General features: G+C 42.3%; 1 protein-coding gene across 1 annotated transcript in view; it reads right to left on the bottom strand.

The window, feature by feature from the left end:
• Positions 1-26,566, bottom strand: part of necab2 (N-terminal EF-hand calcium binding protein 2) — a gene marked incomplete at both ends in the record, with an annotated part of 113,308 nt that overhangs the window by 58,312 nt on the left and 28,430 nt on the right. The window contains 3 exons of the mRNA XM_083972909.1: positions 13,112-13,209; positions 13,362-13,387; positions 17,530-17,638. Coding sequence (XP_083829035.1) covers positions 13,112-13,209; positions 13,362-13,387; positions 17,530-17,638 — 233 coding nt within the window. The remainder of the gene's footprint in view (positions 1-13,111; positions 13,210-13,361; positions 13,388-17,529; positions 17,639-26,566) is intronic.

Genomic DNA, 26,566 nt, shown 5'->3' with positions numbered 1-26,566 from the left:
ATGGCAATGGGCCAATTTGCCAAAATGTTGAACTATCCCTTTAACATTTCCAGTTTTCCTCAAATTCCCAACTTTCTTTATGGTATTATACTAATTAGGTGATGTGGACTGGCCACATACTATGTCAGGGTGACTTTTTTTCGTTATTTACCAATTTATTTGACATTAAGTTTAACTGTTGAACTAACACAATTATTTATTCATGCATTCTGTTTTATTTCTCACTTTTCTGATTTTACTGCTTTTTGTCAGTTTTGGGCTCCTTAGAAATGATCTCATTAAGGGCTGGAAAAATTGCTGTCACAAGCATAAAAGTTCAAGAGCACAGGCTCAGCTTTTCTCCCCCATCACCGCCGCGTTCCTAGATCATGGATGGTGGATGTGTACAATGTTCGTCTGAAACACCATTAAATCCTAATGAATAAGTGATGCATGCTACACAAACTGCTCCACCAAGCGTCACAGCAGAGCAGACCCACTCACTGAGCCAGCCGAGATGTTTTACTCACTTCTGATTCATCATTTTTATTTCCTCAACACCTTCACCTCCTGCCAACATCTCACCACATCGCTTTTCCCCCTCTCTTCTTCCCATTTTGTCCCTTTATCCCGTTTCCTATTCTCCTCTCCCCATTCTCCTCCTTACATGTGATTGTGTACACACCAAAACGCCCTTATCCCCCCTCCATGATCTGCTTCACCTTAATCTTCATTAGGGGTGTAAGAAAATATCGATACAGCACAATATCGCGATATTTTGAACGGCGATACTGTATCGATACACGGACGCCAAGTATCGATCTTTTATTATATAAATTGAGGTGAAAAAAAAAAGTGAATTTAATGTTTTGGTACTATAGTTGTAGTTGCTTGTTCAGCCCAGTAGATGGTGTTGTTGGCGGCATCAGAGAAAGAGATCAGGAAAGCACCATCAGTGTTTAAATCAAACATAATGCACATGTTTTATAAAGCGTAGAATGTGCCACAGTGCGACCGACACCGACAGTTACTCATCCGTAGCAAAGCTTCCCGTCACAACAAACACCGGTGAAGTGTGCTAGACGAGCTCGGGTTTCTACGCCGTGAAGGACCAGGAGAGACCGGGGCTGCACCTGGTGCAACCCCGCCGAGGCGTCACCTCAGGCGGCTTGTCAGATCACCTAAACGGGGCAAGCCAGGCTGCGTCTGTGCCGAGCTACATGCTAATCCACACACGCTAACAGCGCCTGCACTCATGCCACCAAACGTCCGCTCCCTCGCCAACAACACGGATTACTGCAGACTGTTCACAGCTTCTCAGCGTAGCGGAGGAGCCGCTGTGTTCACGTTGTCACGGAAACCAGGTAGAACCGGAGCACCGCGAGCGCTGCAGCCCAGCTGGAGGAGCTAATGCTACAGAGCTGACCATAGACTGTAGAGCCGACAGGCTCCGCTAGCCGCTAAGCTAACGGGAGCTGGTGTTGTTGTGATGCGAGATGCCCTGGTAGGTTCCGCTCACTGCTCAGCACACGTGGAAATCCACAGCTGTTTGTTGTGTTTGTGTGACGGACGGACGAGTGTCTCTCACTGCCAGTGTCTGTGTGTGACTGCAGCCTTTATTGCCAGACAGGACGTGGTAGCACCAGAGTGTAAAGAATAATATTGGATGGATACTGTTATATGTATTGAAGTGATTATGTATGGGTTGGTATATTTGTGTTTAATTTCTGTATGTTGTTATTATTTTGAGTCTGATGTAGAGGATCTGTATCCTGTATCAGATGTTTTTTCATTAAATTTCATTAAATATAGGCTACAGTATGTCAGTCTCAGATACTATGGTTATATTTCATTTTCAATTTAACATTTTTATTTAAATGTAAAACTACATATTTAATTTATTTTTACTTGTAGCCTAGTAGTGCAGCAGTCTACATGTTTGTATTTCATTAATTTGAACTAGTAGGCTATTGAAACAGTTCAGTTTGTCAGATGCATATATTTGCCCATTTTGCATCAATGATTGAAGTGAGGTAAACAGACTGAGAAGTTTATCTTATTTGAAAACACAGATGTTAACAAAGTTTTCATTAGGTGATGAATTACTATCATTTGATGTTAATATCGGCTTACAACTCGGATTTAAAGATGCATGATACATTGTTAGTTTTTCAGCGAACTATGTAATATCGCAATATATCGCAAAATTTGGATATCGCAATATATCGCAATATATCGTATCGTGACCCAAGTATCGTGATACGTATCGTATCGTGAGGTCCTTGCCAATACACACCCCTAATCTTCATGAAGAAAGGGGAGAGGATGAAGAGGATGACGAGGAGGGGGAGGCGGCAATGGCTCGGGGGCAGAAGATGACAATAGAGCAGAGATGAAAGAGGAGAAGATGAGAGAGAGGAGAGAAACGGGAGGAAGAGGAGATGTGGAGGAGGAGTTAGATGAGAAACAGCTGAAAACCTCATGGAGGGTCATTCACCAACCTGAAACCATTTCAGGCGGACTTAACAAGGTTTTTCAGTGTGTGTGTGTGTGTGTGTGTGTTTGTGTGTGTGTGTGTGTGTTCATACTGCATAGTTGTCAATGAGAGTGGTTGCTTGAAAAAATAAAATGCTAATGAGTGTGGCTCATTAAACACAGCATTTATACAGGGCAGATAGGACAGGAGATTTAATGAATTCTCCCTCTTCTCTTTTTGTTTCTTGCTTCAGCTCTCATCACCCCAACACACACACACACACACACACACACACACACACACACACACACACACACACACACGAGAAAGGAGGTTACATATTTCCACCTGCCGTTGAGCCAATTAAAACATTTTTCTGGAACCACTTCTGACTCTGGTGCCATAAAAGGCACTTCACTCAAAAAAAAGAAGAAAAAAGAAAGAAACAGAGATAAATAGTTGAAAGAACAGTGGGTTTGAAGTCTTTCTACACATCGGCTGCATCCCTGTGGATTATAGACTCACTCCCGGTCTGAATCCTGACATTCAGAGCCGTCATCTGGGAATGTGACTAAGATGCTACCGTGGGTAAGAAGCAGACATGTAGGAGGAGGAGGAGGAAGAGGAAACTCATTGTCAGCCACTCCATTATTAAATGTCCTCCTAGGCCTTCCTTGCTGCTCATAATGCTCGATGGCAGCCATCTTTGATGTTGTGTTTGATGTTTGAAGCAAAGTAAAGAGTAAAGTCTCAAACTATCATAAAGACATCAGAGGTTCTGAACGTCGACCACAGCGAGTCGCGCAAAAACTTTGCTAAAAAGTCAGTCGAGGGGTTTCCGGTGTCATGGCGGAGTGAAGACGCACACTCCTGCGCTCCTCACCTGTTTCGAGATTTATTTACTTTTATCATCAAATTATCCGAACCACACACACACATTTTGGTGTGTAGAACTTTGTTGTAAGACTCGGCAAACAGCAGGACTTCATGATGAGCGGAAGACCCAACACGAGAGCAACCCAGTCGTCTTTGGCCCAGTCGAGCGAGACCGCAGCTAGCTGTAGCTACTCCGGCGAAGCTACAGAAGCTGGGGCTAGCACGAGCTCGCAACTCACCCGTGAAGATTTGAAGGGACTGCTCGACCACATGAAAGACGAGATCCTGTCGGAGCTTCGTTGCACGGTTTCCACGCTGCAGTCCACAGTCTCATCTCACGTCGTTAAAATCCAGGAGGTGGAAGAAGGTTTAAACGACGTGGATGGCAGAGTCACCGCGCTGGAGCGCTCATATGCTGATTTGAAGGCTGAAAATGAAAAGCTCCGTGCTCACGTGGATGATCAGGAAAACAGGTCACGAAGGCAGAACATCAGAGTTGTTGGTCTCCCGGAAAAAATTGAAGGCGGTCATCCCACCACCTTCATGGAAACTTTCCTGGTGGAGGTATTCGGGGAGGACAGCTTCCCTCATAAACCAGAAGTGGACCGCGCTCACCGCGCCCTCAGACCGCCGCAGCAAAACGGGCCCCCGCGAGCCATGATCGCCCGTCTACATCATTACCGGACCAAGGAACGGATCCTACGCTTATCCTGGGAGCGAGCTGGACAGCTGACATACCGGGGGCAGAAGATCAGCTTTTATCCTGACCTCAGCATTGACCTGGTCCGAAGGAGAGCGGCTTTCAACCCAGTAAAGAAACAACTTCAGGAGGCTGGCGTGAAATACTCGCTCGCATATCCTGCAACCCTCCGGTTCACATATAACGGGTCCAAACACGAGTTCAAGTCACCGCAGGATGCAGCCGCCTTTGCCAAAGCAAATATCCAGAAGACGGGGGAAGCTCCGGCGGCCGCGGGGAGCGACGATATGCCCGCATTAGAGGACTAACCGGCTGGTTTCCTCATTTTTGACCGCTGAAATGTGTGCACTGTTGGAGATTATTCCCCCTGGTCACAGTCTGTAAGTGGTGCTATGTTTACTAGTCCGTGTCGAACTGCTGTGATATTATATTGAAAGTTGACATATGATACCAGTTTAATTTCACTGTTTTTTTTTTGTTTTGTTTTTTATGCATTTGACAAACAACTTAAAGTTACCATTGCACTGGCTCAGTTTATTATTCGTGTCGGACCACCGACGATGTAGACTGATCCCAGCCCCTCTCACTTTCTTGTTTGTGTACTAGCGAAAAAGGAAAAAGAGAGGGCTTTTTTTTTTTTTTTTTTTTTTTTTTTTTTTTTTTTCACAGATGTGTGATCCGTTTTTACTAAAGACATGTTTTGCAACTTTGCAAAGTTATGCTAAGTTCTCAGTAAAGTAAATGTCTATCCTTTATTGCAAAATTACCATGATTATCATCATTTCTTGGTTTCATGATGATGATATAAGTTGTCACTTACAATTTTTGAGTGAGGAGTGCTAAGATGCATGTTAGGTTTAATGCATCTTAGAAGCTTTTGTAGTCGTTGGTTAAGTACAGCACTTAGTTTGGGTAAGTGCTATGGTGGGGTGGGGGGCATATCCTCTGGATTGTGTTTCTTTGTTTTTTTCCCTTTTTCTTTTCTTGTCACGTTTTTTTGTTTTGCACTACTTAAAGTTTTTCACCATAAGAATACCAGCTATACTCACCTGCATCGATTTCTTATTGAACAAAATGACTGGGGTTAAGAATAGAAAGCTCAATTTGATCTCTTGGAATGTAAAGGGCTTAAACCACCCAGTTAAAAGGAATAGAGTACTGGCCCATCTCTCTCAGTTGCATGTGGGCATAGCGTTTCTACAAGAAACACACTTTTGCAACGCTGATGTTAATAGAATTCGTAGAAGCTGGGTTGGGGAGGTCTATCACTCGAGATTCAACTCCAAGGCCAGAGGCACTGCTATACTCATCCACAAAGATATTTCATTCACAGCTGAGAAAATTGTGGCCGACCCAAGCGGTAGATATGTGATAGTCACTGGTAAACTCCTTAATAAATCTGTAATTCTAGCAAACATATACGCTCCTAACTGGGACGATGAGGCTTTTATGAAATCCTTTTTTTCAGCCCTGCCCGATGTTGATGTTCATAACTTAATTATTGGTGGGGACTTTAATTGCGTTCTTTGTCCTGAGCTAGACCGCTCCACTGCCAAACCTGGACCGCTTTCCAAGTCAGCCAAAGTCATTCATAACTATATAGAACAATACGGGCTGTTCGAACCCTGGAGGTTTAATTTTCCAACTGGTAGAGCGTTTTCTTTTTTCTCGCCAGTTCATAGTACTTACTCTCGAATTGATTATTTCTTGCTTGACACTCGGCTTATTCCCCTTATAGACCACATCACATATCATAGTATAGTTATCTCCGATCACGCCCCACTCTCTTTCGAATTGTCTTTCCCTGAGCAACCCCCTGCATGCAGAGCATGGCGCTTGAACTCTCTTTTACTCTCAGACTCTAAATTTACAAAATTTGTAAGCACTCAGATAAAGTTCCTTATTGAAACAAATGCCACGCCAGATATCTCTCATGGTATTCTTTGGGAGACCTTAAAAGCCTTCCTGCGTGGCCAGATTTTTAGTTTCACTTCCCACAGTAAAAAAGAAAACATTTCTAAATTAAAGGAACTCAGTGATAATATAGCCCAGTTAGATGCACAGTATGCAACCTCACCTACTCCTGAACTCTATCAGAAGAGGATTCTTCTTCAAACCGAGTTTGATCTAGCCTCAACTGCCAAGGCTGAGCACCTGCTTCTAAGGGCCAGGCATACTGTGTATGAATTTGGGGACAAAGCAGGCAGACTTTTGGCTCACCAAGCTCGACAGTCATACATGTCGCGTCAAATAACTCAAATACAGACCACCTCAGGCTCCATGGTCACTGACCACAAACAAATTAATGACACGTTTGCTGAGTACTATGGTAAATTATATACTTCAGAGTGCACTACCGGCCCCGGTGAAGCAGACTCTTTTTATCAGGAACTGAATCTACCTAGGCTGAACGATACTTGGAGATCTAGTCTTGAAAATCCATTGACAGTTGAGGAAGTTCGGGAAGCCATTAACTGCATGCAGTCTGGGAAAACACCTGGGCCCGATGGGTTCCCAGTGGAATTTTTCAAAAAGTTCTCTAGTGAACTTTCCCCATTACTTTTGAATATGTACAATGAAGCCCTCCTGCACGGCCAGCTGCCACAAACATTGAGGCAAGCCTCTATATGTCTAATTCCTAAAAAAGACAAAGACCCCCTTCGCTGTGAGTCCTACCGCCCAATTAGTCTACTCAACGTGGACTGTAAGATTCTCGCGAAATGTCTTGCTAAGCGCCTTGAAAAGGTTCTCCCAGCCCTCATTTCACCTGATCAAACAGGATTTGTTCAAGGACGACACTCCGTCTCGAACACCCGTAGGCTTCTTGATATATTGTACACCCAGTCAGAGTCTTATTCTCCTGAAATTATTGTTGCCTTAGATGCAGAAAAGGCTTTTGATCGGGTGGAATGGGGCTTCCTTTTCGATACCCTTTCAAGATTCGGTTTTGGACCCACTTTTATTTCCTGGGTCAAATTACTTTACAGCGGTCCCTTAGCTTCAGTTCGAACAAACGAAACGCAATCAAGCTATATCCCTTTGTACCGTGGAACGAGGCAGGGATGCCCCCTATCGCCGCTGCTTTTTGACTTAGTGATTGAGCCGCTTGCAATTTCCTTAAGACAGTGCTGCACCTTCGAGGGGATAATCCGAGGGGATAAGGTACATAAGGTGTCACTGTACGCAGACGACCTCCTCCTATATATTACCAATCCTGCAAAGTCCCTCCCGTCCATTCTATCTAAGTTGGAACAGTTTGGGAAACTCTCCGGTTACAAGGTCAATATGCAAAAAAGTGAAGTTTTCCCTCTCAACCCCACCGCCCTTTATATTCCTGCTTCCATGTTCCCTTTCAGGAGAGTAACATCCCATTTTAAATACCTGGGGATTACCGTCCCTCGCTCTTTTCAGCTATTATATAAACTTAATTTTTCTCCTTTAATTGACAAATGCAAAAAAGATTTGGAGCGTTGGCGCATGTTACCGTTATCATTGGCTGGGCGTATTAATTTGCTTAAAATGAATATAATTCCTAAATTTATATATCTTTTCCAGAATATCCCTGTATTCATTTCCAAAAAGAAGTTTAATTCTCTTGATAGGATATTTTCTAATTTTATCTGGGATGGCAAGCAGCCTCGGATTGGTAGGGCCTTTTTACAAAGACCCAAAACAGCGGGTGGGATGTCTATGCCCAACCTCCTTTACTATTACTGGGCTAGCAATATTCAGAAAGTTATCACACATGTCCAAAGCAATCCTTCTGAGCATGCGCCTGATTGGGTAAAGATGGAAGCACATGATCTCCCTCTCCACTCTTTAGTTACTTCCCCTTTACCTCTAGCAATTCCTACATCACACATTAATCCAGTCGTAGCTCATACACTTAAAATTTGGTCACAGTTTCGGAAGCAATTCGGCCTGCAAAAAGCCTCCTTAATGGCACCCATTGCGTCAAACCATCTCTTTACACCAGCCCAGTTGGATCTGTCTTTTCGCGCATGGCACAGGAACGGAATACAAGTTATTAAAGATTTGTATATTGATGGGGTATTTGCATCATTTGCTCAGCTGGTGGAAAAATTTGGCTTACCCCAGTCACATCACTTCCGCTTTTTTCAGATTAGGGACTTTGCCCGAAAGGGTTACCACCCTTTCCCTGAGCTGCCTCCAGAGACAGCCCTGGATACTCTTCTAGCCACAAAGACAAGTCTTAAGGGCGCCATCACAAGGATATATAATACACTAACTAACATAAATCCTCAGCCCACTACAAATATTAGGACTCTCTGGGAGGAGGATCTTGGCACACCTCTCTCCAATGATACGTGGGAGTCAGTCCTAAAGCAAGTACACTCATCTTCCTCTTGTAGTAGATATGGCCTTATACAATTTAAAATTGTTCACCGTGTTCACCTAACCAAGGCCAAACTGGCTAGGATTTATCCCAGCGCTGACCCTACGTGTGACCGGTGCAAACATGCACCGGCGACCTTAATACATATGTTTTGGACATGTTCCACTCTTCGCACATTTTGGCTTGCAATATTTAATTCCTTGAGTGAAGCTTTTAGTATGGTTATTGATCCGCATCCTTTAATAGCTTTATTTGGTGTAAGACCTGGGGACTGTGTCTGGCCATTAAATATGTACAATGTGGTGGCTTTCACTACTTTACTTGCCCGTCGCCAAATACTGTTAAATTGGAAGAGCTCCAAACCTCCATCCCATGCCAGATGGATCAGGGACATTATGTTTCACCTTAAGTTGGAAAAGATTAAATTCACCCTGAGAGGTAATAAGGACAAGTTTAACAAGGTCTGGATGCCTTTTCTGATTTATTTTGATAACATGACTGATGTGACAAACTGGGACTAGTAGAGGATATCTTTGCATATGCAGGTGAAAAACTGGTAACTTAAACCATTGCTGTCTTTTTATTTTATTTTATTTTATTTTATTTTATTTTATTTTATTTTATTTTATATTATTATTATTATTATTATTATTATTATTATTATTATTATTATTATTATTTATTTATTTATTTATTTTTTAAGCAGTCTATTCAGCTGTCACTTTTTTTTTTTTCCCTTATCACATTATTTTCTCTGTATTTTCTTTTCTCTTAGAGGATCTGGGACAACGGGGTGGCGGGAGGCGGGCGGGGGGCTTAATGTGTACATTTACTGAATCTGTGATTTGTGTGTGTTTAATTACAAATGCCAATAAACAGATTTTTCAAAAAAAAAAAAAAAAAGTCAGTCGAGTGATCTCCTCTCCTTAACGAGCTGGCTCCGTGTATACACTCACATCAGTTCAACCTATTGCTATGACAACTGTCTCCAAAGTATCCTGCCTCCATGGCAACTGTGAAGAGCTCCTAAGGTGATGCCATGTTGACACAAGGCGCAGTGGGAGATCTTGGGGAAGTTGAACAGTTCACACCTTGTTTGAAATAATAAAAAAAAAACCTCTAAAAGAACTCAAAAATCCAAATACTTTATAATATTAATAAAAAAGAATAATAAAACTAAAACAAATAAAGCGTTAGTAGCCTATAGATAACCAGATCACCCTGTTCATCCATCAAAAATGCAAAAAAAAGAGAAAAATCCATCAAAGCTGCTGCTGTAAACCATCAAACCTACCGTCGTAAGATAATTATGTCTAATTACTGTATGTCTACCTCTTCTGATTCTTTAGTGTATCATCAAGATAATTACAATTAATACCTGGACTGATCTGGTGGTCAGAGGTGATTTGAGTGTGTTAATCACCACTAATTAGTTTATGATCAGCTCATTTGCAGAATCTCATGAGCCTCTTAAAGACAGGCAGCAACAACTGCTTCCACTAATTGATACCTTGACAGTCAAAATAATGAATACTGCATGAAGTGAATGGAAATATCACATTTGCATGAATTATTAGTGCGCTTGTTGTCCCTCTGGGAGCATGAAGGGGAGGACGATGAGCGATTGTGACACAGACAAGCACTATCAGTATCCCTCTGGCAGTGTGTCCAGTGTATCAAACCTCTTCTCCAGGGAGGGACACACATTCAGACAGTTGATGGTTGTGAGGAATATTTGGTCTGGGACATTATGCATCAGCTTCTGTCACATGTTTTATTCCCGAAGCAGCTGCACTGTGTAATTTTTTACGCATTCCTTTCTTACATTGCTCTGCAGCATACATAGCAGAGCCAAGAGCTGCTGGGGTATAGATTTTTAGAAGAAAAAAAACACACACACACTCTTTCTACAGTACAGTAGAAATGTAACTGCCCAGAACAAAGTCCGCTCTCCAACTTCACTCGTTCCTTCCCTCTGCATCTCTTTTCGCTGAGGTAGATGGAGAGCTAATCAATTCTCACTGGGATCTAAAAGGCCAGGGCTCATGCTGCAGCCTTCTGTTCAAGTTAATATCACGCTCTGTCTTTTAGCTCCACCCACTCCTCCTCCTCACATCTGCTTTGATTTGAACATTTTCTACAGTTTCCACATGAAAAGTGTCTGAAAAAAAAAATCTCTTTGAGCGCTTCGATTTAATTGGTTCTTATTCAGAAACTGCTAACTATTTCTACTAATTATCTGCAATATGGAATGATTTATTATTTTTTAAAGGTCTTTTACTCTGTAAAGTAAAGATTCATGTCATTATTATTATTTTTAGTAAGTTGATCTTGGCTCTATATTAATAATGTCCACAGAGAAATGCACACAGCCTTCAAACAAACGGTCAGGACATCTGTAACTTTGTGATGTCATAATTTCTCATCTTATAACTCTTACTCAGCATATAAAATAATACAATCTTGCACGATTTTGTTTCTCTGATTGTTTACCTGAAATCTAATACACTTTCATTCCATCATTCATAAAGTCAGTCAGCCAATCAGAGGAAGGACTCAGAGCTTCCTCTCCTCTGATTCGCTCACCAGTCTCTTGTGACTGGAGCTCCAGAGAGAAGCCTGAGAGAGGAGGGGTGAAACTACACACAGATTCTCTTTGGTCCATAAAACCACATACACTATACACTATATTAACATATATTAGATATTAACACTTCAGATAAGACACTAGAAAAAAGTAAAATACAGAATCTTCTACCAAACAGACAGAGAGAGAAAGATGGAGGAAGCTGACGGCTGTAGACGAGGACAGGAATGATGGAGAGGGAGTGAATAATGACACAGCAGAGAAAGAAAGTGGTGATGGATAAATGGGGGAGAGAAGAGTGCAGGAGGAAAAGATACAGAAATGGGCAACACTGATGGATAATATTCAATTTAAATTTATGCAGCTACTGTATCACAGCCAGCCCAGTGACTTAAGCTCTTATCGCTACTTGTGGATTAGCACTCACACAGTCCACTCAGACCTTCGCTGATAAGCTCCAGCTTCTCAAGAGGCAGAGAACTGACCAACCGGGCAAACAGCTGTTTGCTAAACGACTGACAGAGGCGACGTCTAGATCTGAAACAAGGATACTTCAGCCTCCAATCTTCACCTCTCTCTCTCTCTCTCTCCGCACTTTAACTTCACTGTTTAAAACACACACTCACACAAACACAAACCACACACAACATTTGACTCATCAGCAGTATCTAGGAGCTCCGGTTTGGCTACATATGGCACTTTGAGCTGATCCACCGCCTATACGCAGCGCTGCCGACGCTCTTCCACGCTGACCGCACCGGACAATGTAACGGTTTATATCAGCTCCCAGGTAAAAAAAAAAATAGATGGACAGAGAGAGAGCGAGTGTGTGAGTGCAGGAGAGAAACAGCAGCAGAACAAGAGACACTCAACTGATTGATTAAACAATGGCTGCTCATTAGAGAGAAACTAGCCCGGGGTTGTGTGTGTGTGTGTGTGTGTGTGTGTGTGTGTGTGTGTGTGTGTGTGTGTGTGTGTGTGTGTGTGTGTGTGTGTGTGTGTGTGTGTGTGTGTGTGTGTGTGTGTGTGTGTGATGCTGAATGGCCTGCAGCTGAAAGGAAGATAAAGACAGAGCTGGTGGATAGAGATACAGAGACACATACACAGTGTGCTAAACACACACACTCACACACACACTACACACACACACTCTTTGAAGCAGAACTCTAACATGAACATGGATATTGGATTGCGACTGTGGACCATCTGCTGCTATATATAGCACATGGGGAAAAACTAGGATAACACATTACTGTTCTTCAGCTGACTGCCACACACACACACACACACACACACACACACACACACACACACACACACACACACACACACACACACACACACACACACACACACACACACACACACACACACACACACACACACACCAGGACATCCACTCACACTCTAACAATCTGGACCAGTGGGCCGAGGAGCCTGTGGCTGTAGCACAAGAGAGAAACTTGACGTACCATTATTTTGCCACACTCCACAATACACACACACACACACACACACACACACTGAAGTACACACATATCCAACTCCACAAACACACACACACAGAGACATCCCTATGTCACCTCATCTGTTCCCAGAGATTACTGTATAGCTGGGCTGCTGATGTACATTGTGTCATCGTACAGTATGTTCAGAGGGTCAAATATGGACACTCTGCCTCCACATCTGTACAGCTGCTGCAGGCCATTTACTCATATCAGTGAAGACAGGTTGTCACGGCGCTGGAGTTTAGATGCAGAATTGGTTATGGAGCAACATTTATGATTCATTTGGAGTCGTGTTTCTGGCCACTTGATGAATTTAAATCCAACATTTGGCTGAGTCTCTACCGATTCTCGGGGGAAACAGCTGTCTCCTCAGCGGCTAAATGCTCCACTGTGCTCAACAGCTAGTTGCTAACTGCTGTTTGATGCTGGGCAGGTGCAGGCTAATGCGTTTTCAGAGTGTTTGGCAGGAAACAGCTGCTTTCTTTGACAAGAAACAACACTATAAGAATAGTGAGTGAGAGTAAACCAAAACAAATAAAGTTCTTTAACTGAGGCGTGATCTTCACTTGCAGCAACTCATAAGCAATTCAATAATAAGAGACAGAAGGAGAATCAAATCAAAACTTACCTTCTTGGTGAAGTCCATGGCTTTGAGGATGGAAAGATTGAGTGTTTCCAACGAGGCCAGAACTCCCTCGTAGTCCCCCATGTGCTTGGCAAAGTAGTCTGTGTGAACACAATTTGTAGTGAATTCATATCTCTTATTCATATATTTTAAATAAAAATAATTACATTTCAACTGGGAGGCACTTTAATAATAGATACGGGAGTGAAACCGAGGTGTGTGTGTGTGTGTGTGTATGCGTGTGTTAACTTACCACAGAGCTCCTTAGTGTCAACATTACTATCACATCATGGCAGAGGAGCAGCAGAGGGAGAGAGGGGCAGGAAGTAAGGAAAGATGGAAGCAAGGAAGGAAGGAAGGAAGGAAAAGGATGGAGAAGAGTAGGGTCAGAAACAGAGGAAAGGCTTTTTGCATGCATTCACACACACACACACACACACACACACACACACACACACACACACACACACACACACACACACACACACACACACACACACACACACACACACACACACACACACACACACACACAGACTTGGAGTTTGGCAGGCGGGGAGTGATCTAACAAGGCTCTCTGACAGGAGTCTGAATCAATCCACTGCCATCACTCACGCTCAGCTCACAGTGTGGAGACTCGTTTGGCAGCTGATTCCTCTCTGGTGTAGAGGAGACGTCCCCTGGTCCACTGACCAGCGGAGAAAAGCCTCTTTCAGACAGAGAGCCCTGTTAGATTACTGTCGAGAAGACCTTGCATTATTATGCTGGCTTTGTTTGTTCTGAACACTGAACCAAACAAACCCACCATAGCACAGCCACTGTGTGTGGTTTCAGATGCGAACGCTCTTGTGTCTGTCCCACCACGCCAGCTCCGTCTTTTACACAGGCTTCAATCCCGCTCTGTGACCACGTCTACTGCCAGGACCACCCGGGGAAACGCTGGCGCTCAAGGCGAGATTTTTGATTGGCACTTCCTGCTTTGTGCATCTGATAATTTTGTCTTTTTTTTACCCCTTTTTTTCCTTTTTAACTCATTTTGCACCTGCAGAATAAGTTAGTCTTGTTGAATAATGCTATTCAACATCACACCACAATAGCAGACAGTGTTTCATGTTGTCAGCTCATGATTGACAGTTCAGCGGGTGCAGTTTGTCTATTTCTGTAATTACAAGTCTGTTTTTGTTAATAATGTTGTTAGTGTAACAGTGATTGATAAGAATATGTCACTGCGATACTATTCTTCTACTTAAGCAATTAGAGGGTGCATCTCTTGCGGTGCCTTTTAAAACTCTTCTTAAAACCCACCTCTTTTCTTTGGCTTTTTTTGCGCTACGTATGTTGTTGATTTTATGTGCACAGATATTTAACTGGGGTAGACAGTATATTTATTCCCTATGTTTTATTGTGTTTTTTATCTTTTGTATTTTCTGCTTTCTTAGTATGTTTTATGGTTTTTATTTTATTGTACAGCACTTTGGAAACCTTTGTGTTTATTTAAATTGTGGTTTATAAATAAAATAAAATGGATTGGATTGATTCTGCACGCTCAAAGCAACAATACCTTTTAAAAGGGGGCTAAAGAGGAGAAGGAAAAAGAAGGAGGAGGGAGTGGAGGGAAGATGATCCAGCCAAAAGAGGGATGATCATGTAACTGATGGGAGAGAAGAACTGGGGACGGAGGAGGAGACAGACAGAAAGACTCCATCTGTTCATCTTCATTACAAACTACTGCTCAGTAAAACACGCATGTTATACGGAGCATTCACAGAAAAATAAAACACTAAATTAATTTAATTTCTATTCCAATATTTTTTTTTTATCAGCAGATGACCTTTGTGCATTGTTTTGGCTCAATGACCCGACTTTGACAGTTTGATTGGATAATGGCCCATATTATCTTATTAAGCGGCAGTTTCATTTTGCATGCAGGACGTCTGCCAGAGGAAATCCTGATCCATCACTGTGACAGATGGGCTTTAAAACCAAAAGTTCAGTTTTACCCAACATTAATTGTATTTTCCTGTTTACTGTCTTGTTTACTTTAAGCTGTGTTTGGGGATGTGTGTGCATAATGAGTCTAATAAAGTTGTTCCAACATTTTGTTGGCTAAAATAACAGTGGCAGATTGTTTACTATCCACATGGTAGCTCTGGAGCTACCATGTGGATAGTAGGCAGCCTGCATCTGGATGCAGGCTGCCTCCTCACAGGAAGTTAACCAGTAATTATGTTGTTGCTCTGCAAGTGATACAGGCACCTAGGTTTTTTATTAATCCTTGGGTTTACACTTTATTATGGGTGCTAAAAAGCAGCATATGTTTCTATGGTAACATGAGACTTCATATTTGAAACCATCTAAGACTGCTGATATTTTACACAGTATCTCATTTAGGCTACATCTGCACTGCTTTGAGCATATTAAATGGACAAATAACCAATGTTATACAACTGAGATTGTGAAGTTTGAAAGACACGAGTGTCTGCCAGGTAGGGGAGTGTGTGACTGCATCATGGGAAATGGAGAGTCCAGTATTTTCAGAGTTTCTGTGTCCTATAGGGACTAAAGTCAAGTTATATAAGGCTCTGTTGCACCAATTAAGAATAAATATGTCCCTCTTTATGGAAGACTAATGCTTAATTGCTGGTGCACTCTTTCAGGGTGGCAGCTACATTTAATTAAACATTATTTTATGCTTTATTTGTGTGATTTGTTTGACAGAGAAATAAAGCTATTGCTATTTTTGACCAATCAAAAGGGGGAATATACCATATTTTATGAACATTTTATGTTGGAGGAGCATAGTTTTATTTCATGAATCAATCTGTGTGGTTTCTGTGCACAGCCACCGGGGGAAAAAAAGTACTTAGTATGTTACTTGTAATCATGGTTTAAAGGACATTTCTTCAGGTACCACAGATACTGTGGACTGGAGTCAGTTTGAGTTAAAATCTATTTAAAAACAACAAATGCAAAAACTGAAACTCTTTGAAGTTTGGATGTCAGTTGAAGGTTCATGCTCTGTTCACCTCCACAAACGTGTGCACACAGGACAGTCTTGTCACAAACTGCCTGAGAGGGGAAGAGAGGTGGAGATGGGAGGAGACGTGACAGAGACAGATAGATGAATGACTGGAGGCCGGGCAGCGCTCCGTCTCTGCCTGCTCCGTCCCTTTTCTCCATCCATCAACTTCCTGCTTCACCAGGAAACGCTTACGCCGTCATTTCAGCTTTTACTCCAACCAATCAATAACCTTATCTGCTGTCACATGATAATGCTGAGGCCTGGCATGCAGCTGCCAAGTCTGCTTCACTCCACCCAATGAGCAGAAACTTTTCTGACTGCATCCACTGCAGTGAGAAAGATTTATAAAGCACCAGTGTCTCCAAAAGGGTTGAGGTGGCTATAACGCCGGAGAAATGGCAGCAGGAGCTGTTGCATGGTTCACTTCCTGCACTGATTTGAAAAAGGAAAAATTCACCACTAATATCTGAGCCCAGTCGGCGGAGGACTTATTGAGCCTAATTCAATTCTACAACAACCATAAAGGTCAGCTTTTGTTCTGCTTGGTTCGGTTTTATTCGAGGACCTGCAGGATTCAGAGCTTGTGTAAATTAACAGAGCCGGTCTTTTGATTACTCAGATCCCACTGTGTCAGCACACTTCTCCTGATTACAGGTTCGATGAGCTGATTGGCTGCTTATAAAGAGTCAATAAACTGATTTAATGAGAGCCAATCAACACAGTGTCCTGGGGGGGCGACAGCCGAAGAAAGGTTAATGTCCTGGGGGGACAGAATGACTAATGCAGAAATAAATGACAAGAAGAGAAGGTGAAAGATGTAAAAACAGGTCAATCCTCAGTTTCCACTACTCTTTCATTATTTTCCTACACTGTCTTTTCATCTCATCTCCTTTTATGATATTTTTATTCTGTTGTTTTCATATGGAAAGTGTCACTTAACGTAAAGGGCTCAGGTACAAAAGGTTCCCCATAAAAGAGCTTTCAGAACTGGAGGTGACATTTCCTGGCTGCAGCATAAATGACTTTCTGTACATTTTTACCTAAGCATGCGCACACACACACACACACACACACACACACACACACACACACACACACACACACACACACACACACACACACACACACACACACACACACAGCTAAACAGCATGGTGCTGAGGCTGTGCAGCTGGAAAACTTTTCATAATTGATAGTGAGATGTGATCAAAAGCAAAAGTCATGGTGGAGCGAGCAAACCCACTCTAACTCAAAAATGCACAAGTGGTGTATGCAGATTTATTTCATGCAGCTACACGAACAGCGGTGTTGCATGCTGGAGGCAACACACACAAACACACACAAACACACACACTGAAAAGCACACGACAGTCCGGCGGTGCTGCAGTATAGTGCTGACCTGGTGTTATCAGAGTCGATGGTGTGAAACAGCTTCTCCAGCTCGTCCTCATTCAGCGTGCCGTCAGAGAAGAAAGCCTGGAACTCGTCCAGAGACAGCTTACCATCATCTGCGGGAGAAACACACACACACATACACAAACACGTGTTATTGTGAAATGATCTGCTGTGGGGTGTATCCTCAGAATGAGTCCTGAGCTCCATCAAAGATCTCAGGACAAAAACACTCAATGCACAGCGTAATTACGTGGAGCTGTGAGTTTCAAGCCATTATCATGTAACTAATTTCTCCTGTCAGTTGTGTTTAAAGGAGATGAAAGCAAATTAAATCACCGAGCTCATCACTGAAGCTCTGGCTCCACCTGCTCATATTGTTTTCCTCTCAATAATCATCGTCCTGCTGAAGCTAAGTTGACACCAACAGGGGCTCTATTTGGCCTTTTGAGATTTTAAGTCACGACTAGATTCAAAGTGTGGCTATCACAACCACAATCCTTTGCTGTTGGGTAACTAGTCTTTTAATAAATCAATTTGTGATTTCTGTCCACACTCGTGTATTTTATACATAGTTCTAGTGATTCCACTGTCAGTCTCTCAGCGATTCACTCATCTGCTTTGATCCGGACTGAAATATTTTTTGATGGATAACCAAAGAATTTGATGCATGTTCAGACGATGCATCGTCTTTACATTTTTGTTGCTGTAGCTACTGACATTCGTAGCATCTTCAGGATCAGCTGTAAGAACTTTTATGATAATCATCTGACTGATGCTTTCAAGTCTGCTTCAGCTCCGAGTGGTGTGGTCACAGGACACACAGGTGTTGCAGCTGTGATCAAACCCGACAGTGATGTCATGGGGTAAAGACAGAACCTAGATCCCTGAGTACTGGGGGGGAAATACTGGTATGGACCAGAGTTTAAGTCTGGATGCCTGGCTACACTAACACATAACTTTACCCATGCTCAAAATAAAAGAAATGCACCAGAGGGACAGATCAATCGAGTTTGTTTCCTTTTACAGGACAAACCTGAGCAGCAGCAGCAGCAGCAGCAGAAGGAGCAGGAGCTGAACTACATTCAAAGTGTCTGTTCTTTCTAGCAGAACCTCAGGTAGATTCCCCACCTACTTTACTTTACAGAAACAACCCATCACTGATGCTTAACTCATTGAGTGCCATTGACGTCTATGGACGTCAATCAAAATCCAACGCTTGAGTGCCATTGACGTCCATAGACGTCAAATGCAGTTTTCTGCGGCTGGTAAATGGGGACGCTCTCGCGCACACTGTGAGTAATTTTGGGGCTTCTGGGATGTGTAGAACGAAGAAAACTGTAGATCAGAGCAAGAAGTGAAGAAGGAGGAGAAGACGAGCGCGATCGGTATAACAAAGTTGGAAAAAGTTTCTATTTCTAGAGGAAAACGACGGGCAGAGCCTGGAACAAGTGTAGTGGAGCTGGAGGAAAGCTTAGCCACGGATGCTATTAGCATAGCTCCAGCATGAAGTGATCGGAGGAGGCAGGAAAGGTCAACTCATCTAGATGATCAGCACCGAAATGCCGAAGCGAAAGCGGATCGCGGAGTCAGTTTCACCAGTTGCTGTAAACCGACGTGACGACGAACCGAGAGATCAGCGCGGTGCGTCGCTGCCGCGGCCGCGTCCAGCACAGAGGCTGGAGACGCCATGACGTCTCCCTCCCTACTTCAGAGACGAGGGGAAGCAGCAGGAGGAGAAGGAGGAGAGGAGAGGGGAGGGGGGCGTATCAGAGGCTGAGGGGGCAGCAACTGCTCGTACCTGTTGTGTTTTAGTTGTTGTTGTTGTTGTTGTTGTTGTTGTTGTTTTTTGTTCAGTCTTTTTTTTGGGGGGGGGGAAACATGTGAAATGAAATTTTCAGATGTCTTACATGTTTTTGAAGCCAAAATTAAAACGGATAAATCACTGTTTTTCTTGAGAGACTCTCTTTCACAAAAATGCATTTTTCTCAGCTTTCTAGAAAAAAAAAGTGGTCTTTTTGGTGCAACCAGGCTCTATTCAACTTAAGATATATCAAGAATGGAACAAGGTACAAACAAATGTTTTTTTCCCTAGTTAAATAGAGAGTCTCCTCTTTCCTTTGAGCTGTTTGGTGTTTTCAGAGTCATAGTACAAAATACTCTCTGGGTCTTGACATATTACTCAAAATGCCCCAAAACGCTGGCACCTGGCACTGACCATTTTATAAAAGGTCTGGCACTCAATGAGTTAATAATGTCAGCTGCACCTGAGCTGGGTCTACACTCTTATTCTACAGTCTTATTACACCAAACAGGCTTATTTCCATCTGTCTGCACCTGCACACCGCTACTAAGAGCTTATCTTTTCAACCTGCAGACCTTTTAACCTACTTGTGTGAATGGAATGGAATGGAATGGAATGGAATGGAATGGAATGGAATGAATGAATGAATTAAAAAAAACTCTTTATCTCTTTACATCTCTCATATTCAGAAACCTGTGATTATATTTATCACACATCAGTGACAAAGTACTACAACAATACAAGGTGAGAAGTTAAAACCAATGATTTTCAGGGGAGGGGCTGCTAAGAGCCTCAGAAACAAAGAAGTTGTTTGCTTCATATGCATCAGGGCCTCATGAGGGGCCATTATGAATCCTTTTAATGGCACCTCTGTGAAAAATGCACTTGTAGCACAAAAATACATGACTCTTTTTTTCGGAGTCTTTCGTCCAATCTCACACCAGCAGTAATGTTTTTTAGATAATTAGATCTTTCTGGAGGATGCAGTGGGACCCTGGGTGACCACATGAGGGGTTGTGACTTCACTGACAGGTTTTTATTCTGCATCTATAATTACAACTAAAGCTGCAGAGTTTCTTTAACCAATTAAAAAAAACAGTTTAACAGTTTTTACAGTTTAAGTGTCGTCCAGTATGGGTTTTTTTCCTGAGGTGGTCTGGGGGCTCTACAGCAGCAGCAGGGGTGGGGGGGTGGTAGTTATTCACGGTTTCTGACTATCTGCTTGCTGGTATGCCTGACTGTCTGTCTCGCCACATGATGCAGCGCTAGATATCAAATATTCATTCCCTTGCCCTCAAAGTGTGGTTGTCCTTGAGTGTGGCTGACTGGATGCAGCAGCTCCAGCTATGGGACCGCTGCAGAGAGCTGGGAAACCACAGGGACGAGAGAAGAGAGGAGGGGGTGGGGGGGCACTGCAGCCTTACAAAAGGGACTGAATTCAAATGTGCTGCTCTTAAGTCTGCCTTATATATTCCCTCTGTTGTCTCCCAGTTGCAGGATTAGGGAAGCTTATGTTTATGAATTTATCATTTTAACACCGAGACTTGATTCATTTTTATTGCCTCTTTTCCTCCGTATGCTGTTGTTTTCTTTCCTCTGTTCTGTTTTTTCTTCTTCATCTTTTCTTTTCTCTCTTCCAACGTTGATACTCGTCCAGCACAGTGAGAGACACAGTGAGTCTCACTTTCTGCCTGGGTTCAAGTTTTGACCACGTCGGAGAAAAGACTTCACACAGTTTTTGAAACAGACTCACAAATTGCCAAAAAAAAGAAAAAAAAAAACTTATTTTAGCTCCACAAACAGCACAGTCCCATCTTGGCTTTTCTCCTCCCTCCTCCCCACCTCGCTTTATACCCATCTCCCTTTTTGTCTCTCCATATATTTCATCCCTCCTCTCTTCAGGCTCCTTGTTAGAGGAACACAAAGCAGAGGCCGGCTCTCAGATGCTGTGCCGTGTTGATTTCTGCGGCGCACAATAAGAGAGGCTGTCACAAATGGCTTTCTTTCACTGACACTTGGCATAACCTTTCCATGACAGAAGGCATGTTTGTTTGAGGCGCACTTCTGAAATGCCACTTCTTGTGTTCACAGCACCAGTCACGGTGTCCCAGCTCGCCCCGGACCGAGCTGTTTATTCAGAGACTTTGCGTCCATGACTTATTTCCAACCTGCCCTTCTCTGGTGCAGCAGCGAAGCAACACTGAAGGCAGAGGCACTGGTGTTTAATTCAGCAGTGACCCAATTTTCGTGCGTGCAGCCAGCTAGCCCGGTTAGACCCACTTAGGAATTCTCCAGTAACACACCAGAAACACAGCACACACACACACACACACACACACACACATGCTACTCAAGCAAAGCAGATAGCAGGCTAACCCCATTTCCTAAAGCATGAAATACTCCCAAATTACACATGTCTAACAAAAAACTACAGCTCCTCTAATTCCTGGTGGATGCCGCTGCTCGACCACTGTCAGATACAGATGTGTTTCTTCTCCAGCCCATGTGATGTGATTTAATAATTCTTTCTTTTCCATGGGTAAATTCTCTTTTTGCATCCAGCCAGCCATGACGCCTGGCTGCAAGCTGCAGCTGAGCCCTGTTATTTGAGTCCAGGCACTCTCACCACCGATTCACCCTGCTACTCATTTAACAAAGCTCCACTATAAGTGATGTACTGTACAGCAACCCATGGTAAAAAAAAAAAAAAAAAAAAAAAAAGGGTTGTCTGCTCGACAACATCCAGAGCTTCCTTCCTTCCTCGCCCAGAAGAGACACTGTGGATCAGCTATTTCTGAAACTACTATTATTCTACTGTCCCAAACAGTTTAACAGAGGGAGAAACACTGGAAAACACCTTAAAGCAGAGATGAGGCGGAAGAGCGGACCAAAAACAAAAGAAAAATGTGAACTATAGTTGGATCAATTTCAACAGGGTATGAAATCAATTCTGTTTATTTCCCATGTCATCAAAAAACTCACATCCTCCAGTGTAAATAAACTCTTGCAGCTCACCTAAGACCTGCACCTTTTGTTAAAGAGAGCAAGGAGGAGGAAATGCCTGTCATCCTTCAGAGGCCAATGGTTTAAAGTGCATGAACTGCAAAACACAGGATTTGGAGCAAATAATAAAAATAAGTTACGCTCTTGATGCTTCTTTCTCTATATATAAAGGCTGAATTACAGCAGCGGCTGTAATTTCACTCCAGTCAGTTTTCACCACCTACTTTGGGGTGTGATGTATATGTGATATGAGGCCAGTGGGGGAATACAAATAAGTTGATTTTTACACAGCTCCATAGTTCTACTCCATAATGTTGTAGTTTTTACTCTAACAGCTTTAGTCACTTTGTGGATTAAGCTATTTTAAATACAACAGCAAAATGTCATATAACACATTAATGCAACAGTAATAATAATCCGATTATTTAATAATGTAACAGGGTTGAATATGTACTACCTTACATTTAAGTTAGTAATGTGTAGTACATTTAGCTTTTATGTTTAGGTTTACCTTCTTCTAACACTATGGGATGTAAAGTAACGACCTATACAAAAACAGCCCACTGTCTGATTGAATACAATTGTGGAAAACAAATAAGAACAAGAATAAAAAAGGTGCAGTCAGCCAAAAGGTTCTCTACCTAAGCCCTCACTCTTTGTAGCTGTGATTGGGTTCATGCACTGTGTGTGTGTTTGGGAGTGAGATTTCCATAATTTAATCATGCTGTACCAGGGTCTTGTAGATTAGTGGTACAAGACCTTCTTGTGTTAATGCAAAAATGAAAAAGACTCCAAACGCAGCGAAACAAACAGGGAATAGGATTCACCTGAGGAGACACATGACAAACAGCATCAAAGCCGCACTGGGCAGCTTTGTATAAAACATCCGTCATAAACTGCAGGGGGACTTGTGTTAATAGTGATGGAGAAGTATTACACATGATGGGCACTGTAGCTTTAACTGAGACTGTACTGTGACAGAAATAAAACAGGTGGGTCTTATTTTCTGCATCTTGGCTCTGTCACCTTCTCCATGTTATTATTTTACAGCTTTACAGTGATTCTGTATTTGCAACATTTTTCTTTATGTCACAAACTGTACATGTTTCCTTCTTTCGCTTTTATTTTTTTTAAATTGTTTTATTGTTTGGTCCACAAGTCAGCACTATTAAAACAAATGTATGTGACTGACTGAGTGATAAAGTTAACCGTTAGCTGAGTACTACGGTATATGAACCGATCATCAGTCCTCCAGCCATCTACTGTTAAATCAAAATGAATTCACACAGAGACTTTCTATACGGTGGGAGGCATCTACTGCCTGCAGTGCTGCCAACTTTTTCTTTTCTTTTTTTTTTTTCAGCTTTAGAGACTTCTAACAACCAACCCAATGTCTTTTTGAACAAGCTGTTCAAAGCAGAGAGTCCCCAGTGAGACGCTGTTAGCAAGAGACACACCTCTCTTTGTTAGTTATAGCTGTGTGCTACAGGTGCCGGCCCTCCTTTTACTTTTGGGATTTGGGGAAAAATCGATGACATGGGAACCCATCCCAGCACCATCGATCTTCTCCTCTCATCCCATGGGAGAGAAGAGCAAATGAGCAAACTTCAAAAATAGTGCACTGTGCACCGAATCAGAGCCGAAGTTAAAGGAGAGGATCTGCCTGCTGTCTCTGCATGTTTGTTTTTCAGTCAGAAATGAGTCAGATCTACTGAATAAGATAATAGTTTGTGAGTAAATGTACCTACTTGTGCTGACACTGGTCATTTTACAACCTGCTGCTTTGTTTTTGTAAGTATAATCTACTCCTGTGTCACAGCCTTTCCAAATCTGGTGATATTAGTATTTACCAGGGGATAGAGGATACTATTTTCTTAATGAATTAAACAGTGACTACATATCAGCTGATTTGAAGCTGTTTAAAACAAATCATTCCCCACCATCATCCCAAATGAATTTAACCCTGCTTCATTACCTTGTAATCTCATCAGTGTCATTTTAACACCCCGGGGTGGTGTCAGAAACAGGATGGCATTTCCATCAAAGTTCATTTTGAAATTACCACAAAGGAAATCAGGCAACTAGAAAAAAAGATCTTTGTTCAGCCAATAATGAAAAAGGCAGATCTACATAACTGTGGTGCCATCTGTAGTGTTGCAAATTACAGTCGGTGAAAATGCCATTGACGCACCCCATCATTTCCAGGCTGCCTAACATCAGTGAATTAATACAAGAGTAAATCAAAATGTGCTTCACCTTTGTAAACACAACAGGTTTGTGAGCTTGCTGTGAGTTGATTGATTTAAGTTAAGAAAAAAAAAAAAAAAAAGCAAAAGCAACCAAGCAGAATAAAAATCCCTCAAATCAAACAGATTGCAGCTTCCTTTGTTCTGAGGCTTCACTTTATGTTTCCATGAAATATCTGATTTCAGTTCCTTCTCTTCTACTTCAAATGTGTCCAAATGAAAAAATGATTTGTGAACAAACTATCACCACCCAATCGTTTTACTTTGACCAGACCAGACCGTGCACGCCCTGCTTCATCTCATACTACAACAACAACCAGAAGCCACTGAGGCTGCAGTCAAACCAACATGGTTTTTTGGACATTGTGTCTGTCTGACACTGTCCTCTGGTTTAAAAAATAAAAAAAAACAAAAAAACAAGCCCATAGGTCGTTTGTTCAGCAGGTTGTCATGACCTGTAGTTATGTTTCTTTCGGGGTAACATCTAGTGGCTGTGGTAATTATGACAAGAGCAGCAGAAGGAGAAGTGCAGTGAAGTAGAGCAGCAAAGTCCATGAGAGGAGGATCTTGAGGTGGAAGGACACAGGACATTCATGGAGGAGAGAATGAGGGTCGATGCTTGGATGAAACATGTTCATGCAGGAGTATTAACAAAATTGTGACGTTTAACTAAAAGTAACCAAGTCTACTTTTAGTGCCCTAAAGCTAATGAAGCCAGAACCGATATTTCAGCAACCGCATGGCAATTATCTGTACACCGATACAGCTGCTGAGTTTGTTACAGTAACCAAAGACAACCAAGGTCGATTACAGGTGGAGCTGTTCAGGGAGCACTAACTGTATATGAGTCATCTAAGAGGGTAAAATAGCAACATATAAGGTTGAAGGACTTGTAGGTCTGTCTACATGTATGAAAATGTGTGTTAAAACAGCAGCAGAAATAAGAAAATAAATCTATATCAGCCAACAAAGAGTCAACGATGGCTCTGTGGCCAGTGTGTGTAGTTCAGCCACTCATGGAGCTGGAGTGACTTTGTAAAAGCTCTTTATGTCTGTAATGCTTCTATATTTTGAGTTGGTCAGACTGGAGATGGTGAGAGCTTCTGTCAGTGTCAGACTCAAGAGTGTGAGGTTATACGAGTCATTTCTGGAGGCTGTATATATATCCCAGTATCCCAGTGCAGACGCGACCCACAGCACTCACAGAGAACAGCTGCTTTGAAACCCTTGACTTGTTCGTTCATAATTCAAGTTATATGCACATCGGGTTGAGGAAGAGTCTGATTCAGCTCATGTCCAAAATAAGACCTCACGACCAAACTGATGCCGACCGCTGTGCTTCTCTCTTTTTTCTTTTTCTTTTTTAAACACTCAGCTATTTTTGATCTGAACGTGGCCCAGCTCCTCTCAAAAGTCCAGCAGCCTTCACACTGCAAAAACCCCAAATCTTTTCAAGAATATTTGTCTTATTCCTTGTCAAAATGTCTCATTTCTACTCAATACTAACCTCTTTCCACTTAAAATAAGACTCATCACCTAAAAATAATCTTATTTTTAGATCATTTTCACTTGTTTCAAACAAATTTTCACTTGAAATAAGTAGAAAAATCTGCCAGTGAAAGCAAATTTTTTGAGCTTGTAATAAGAAAGAAAAACTTGCTCCACTGTCAGATTTTTCTACTTATTTCAAGTGAAAATAGACTTGAAATAAGTAAAAAGTGTCTAAAAATAAGCTGCTTTTGATGTGATGAGTCTTATTTTAAGTAGAATGAGATTTGTTTTGACTAGAAATAAGACAAATGTTCTTGGCAAGAGTTTGAGTTTTTGCAGTGCAGGGTTCAGTCGAGCTTCCCCTCCCCCTTGTCCTCGTCCTCTCCCGACATAGGGGCATAGACTAATCCCAGCGCTGGAACAACACCAGTCTATTTGTATCAGTATAAGTGGAGCCTGTTTGACCGGCACCGAGGGAGGACATGTCTCCTCCGCTATCA

The sequence above is a fragment of the Trachurus trachurus genome (assembly GCF_905171665.1).
Source record: "Trachurus trachurus genome assembly, chromosome: 6".
NCBI lineage: Eukaryota > Metazoa > Chordata > Actinopteri > Carangiformes > Carangidae > Trachurus > Trachurus trachurus.
The sequence above is the reverse complement of the archived record's forward strand: the minus strand, read 5'-3'. Positions and strand labels throughout refer to the sequence as shown.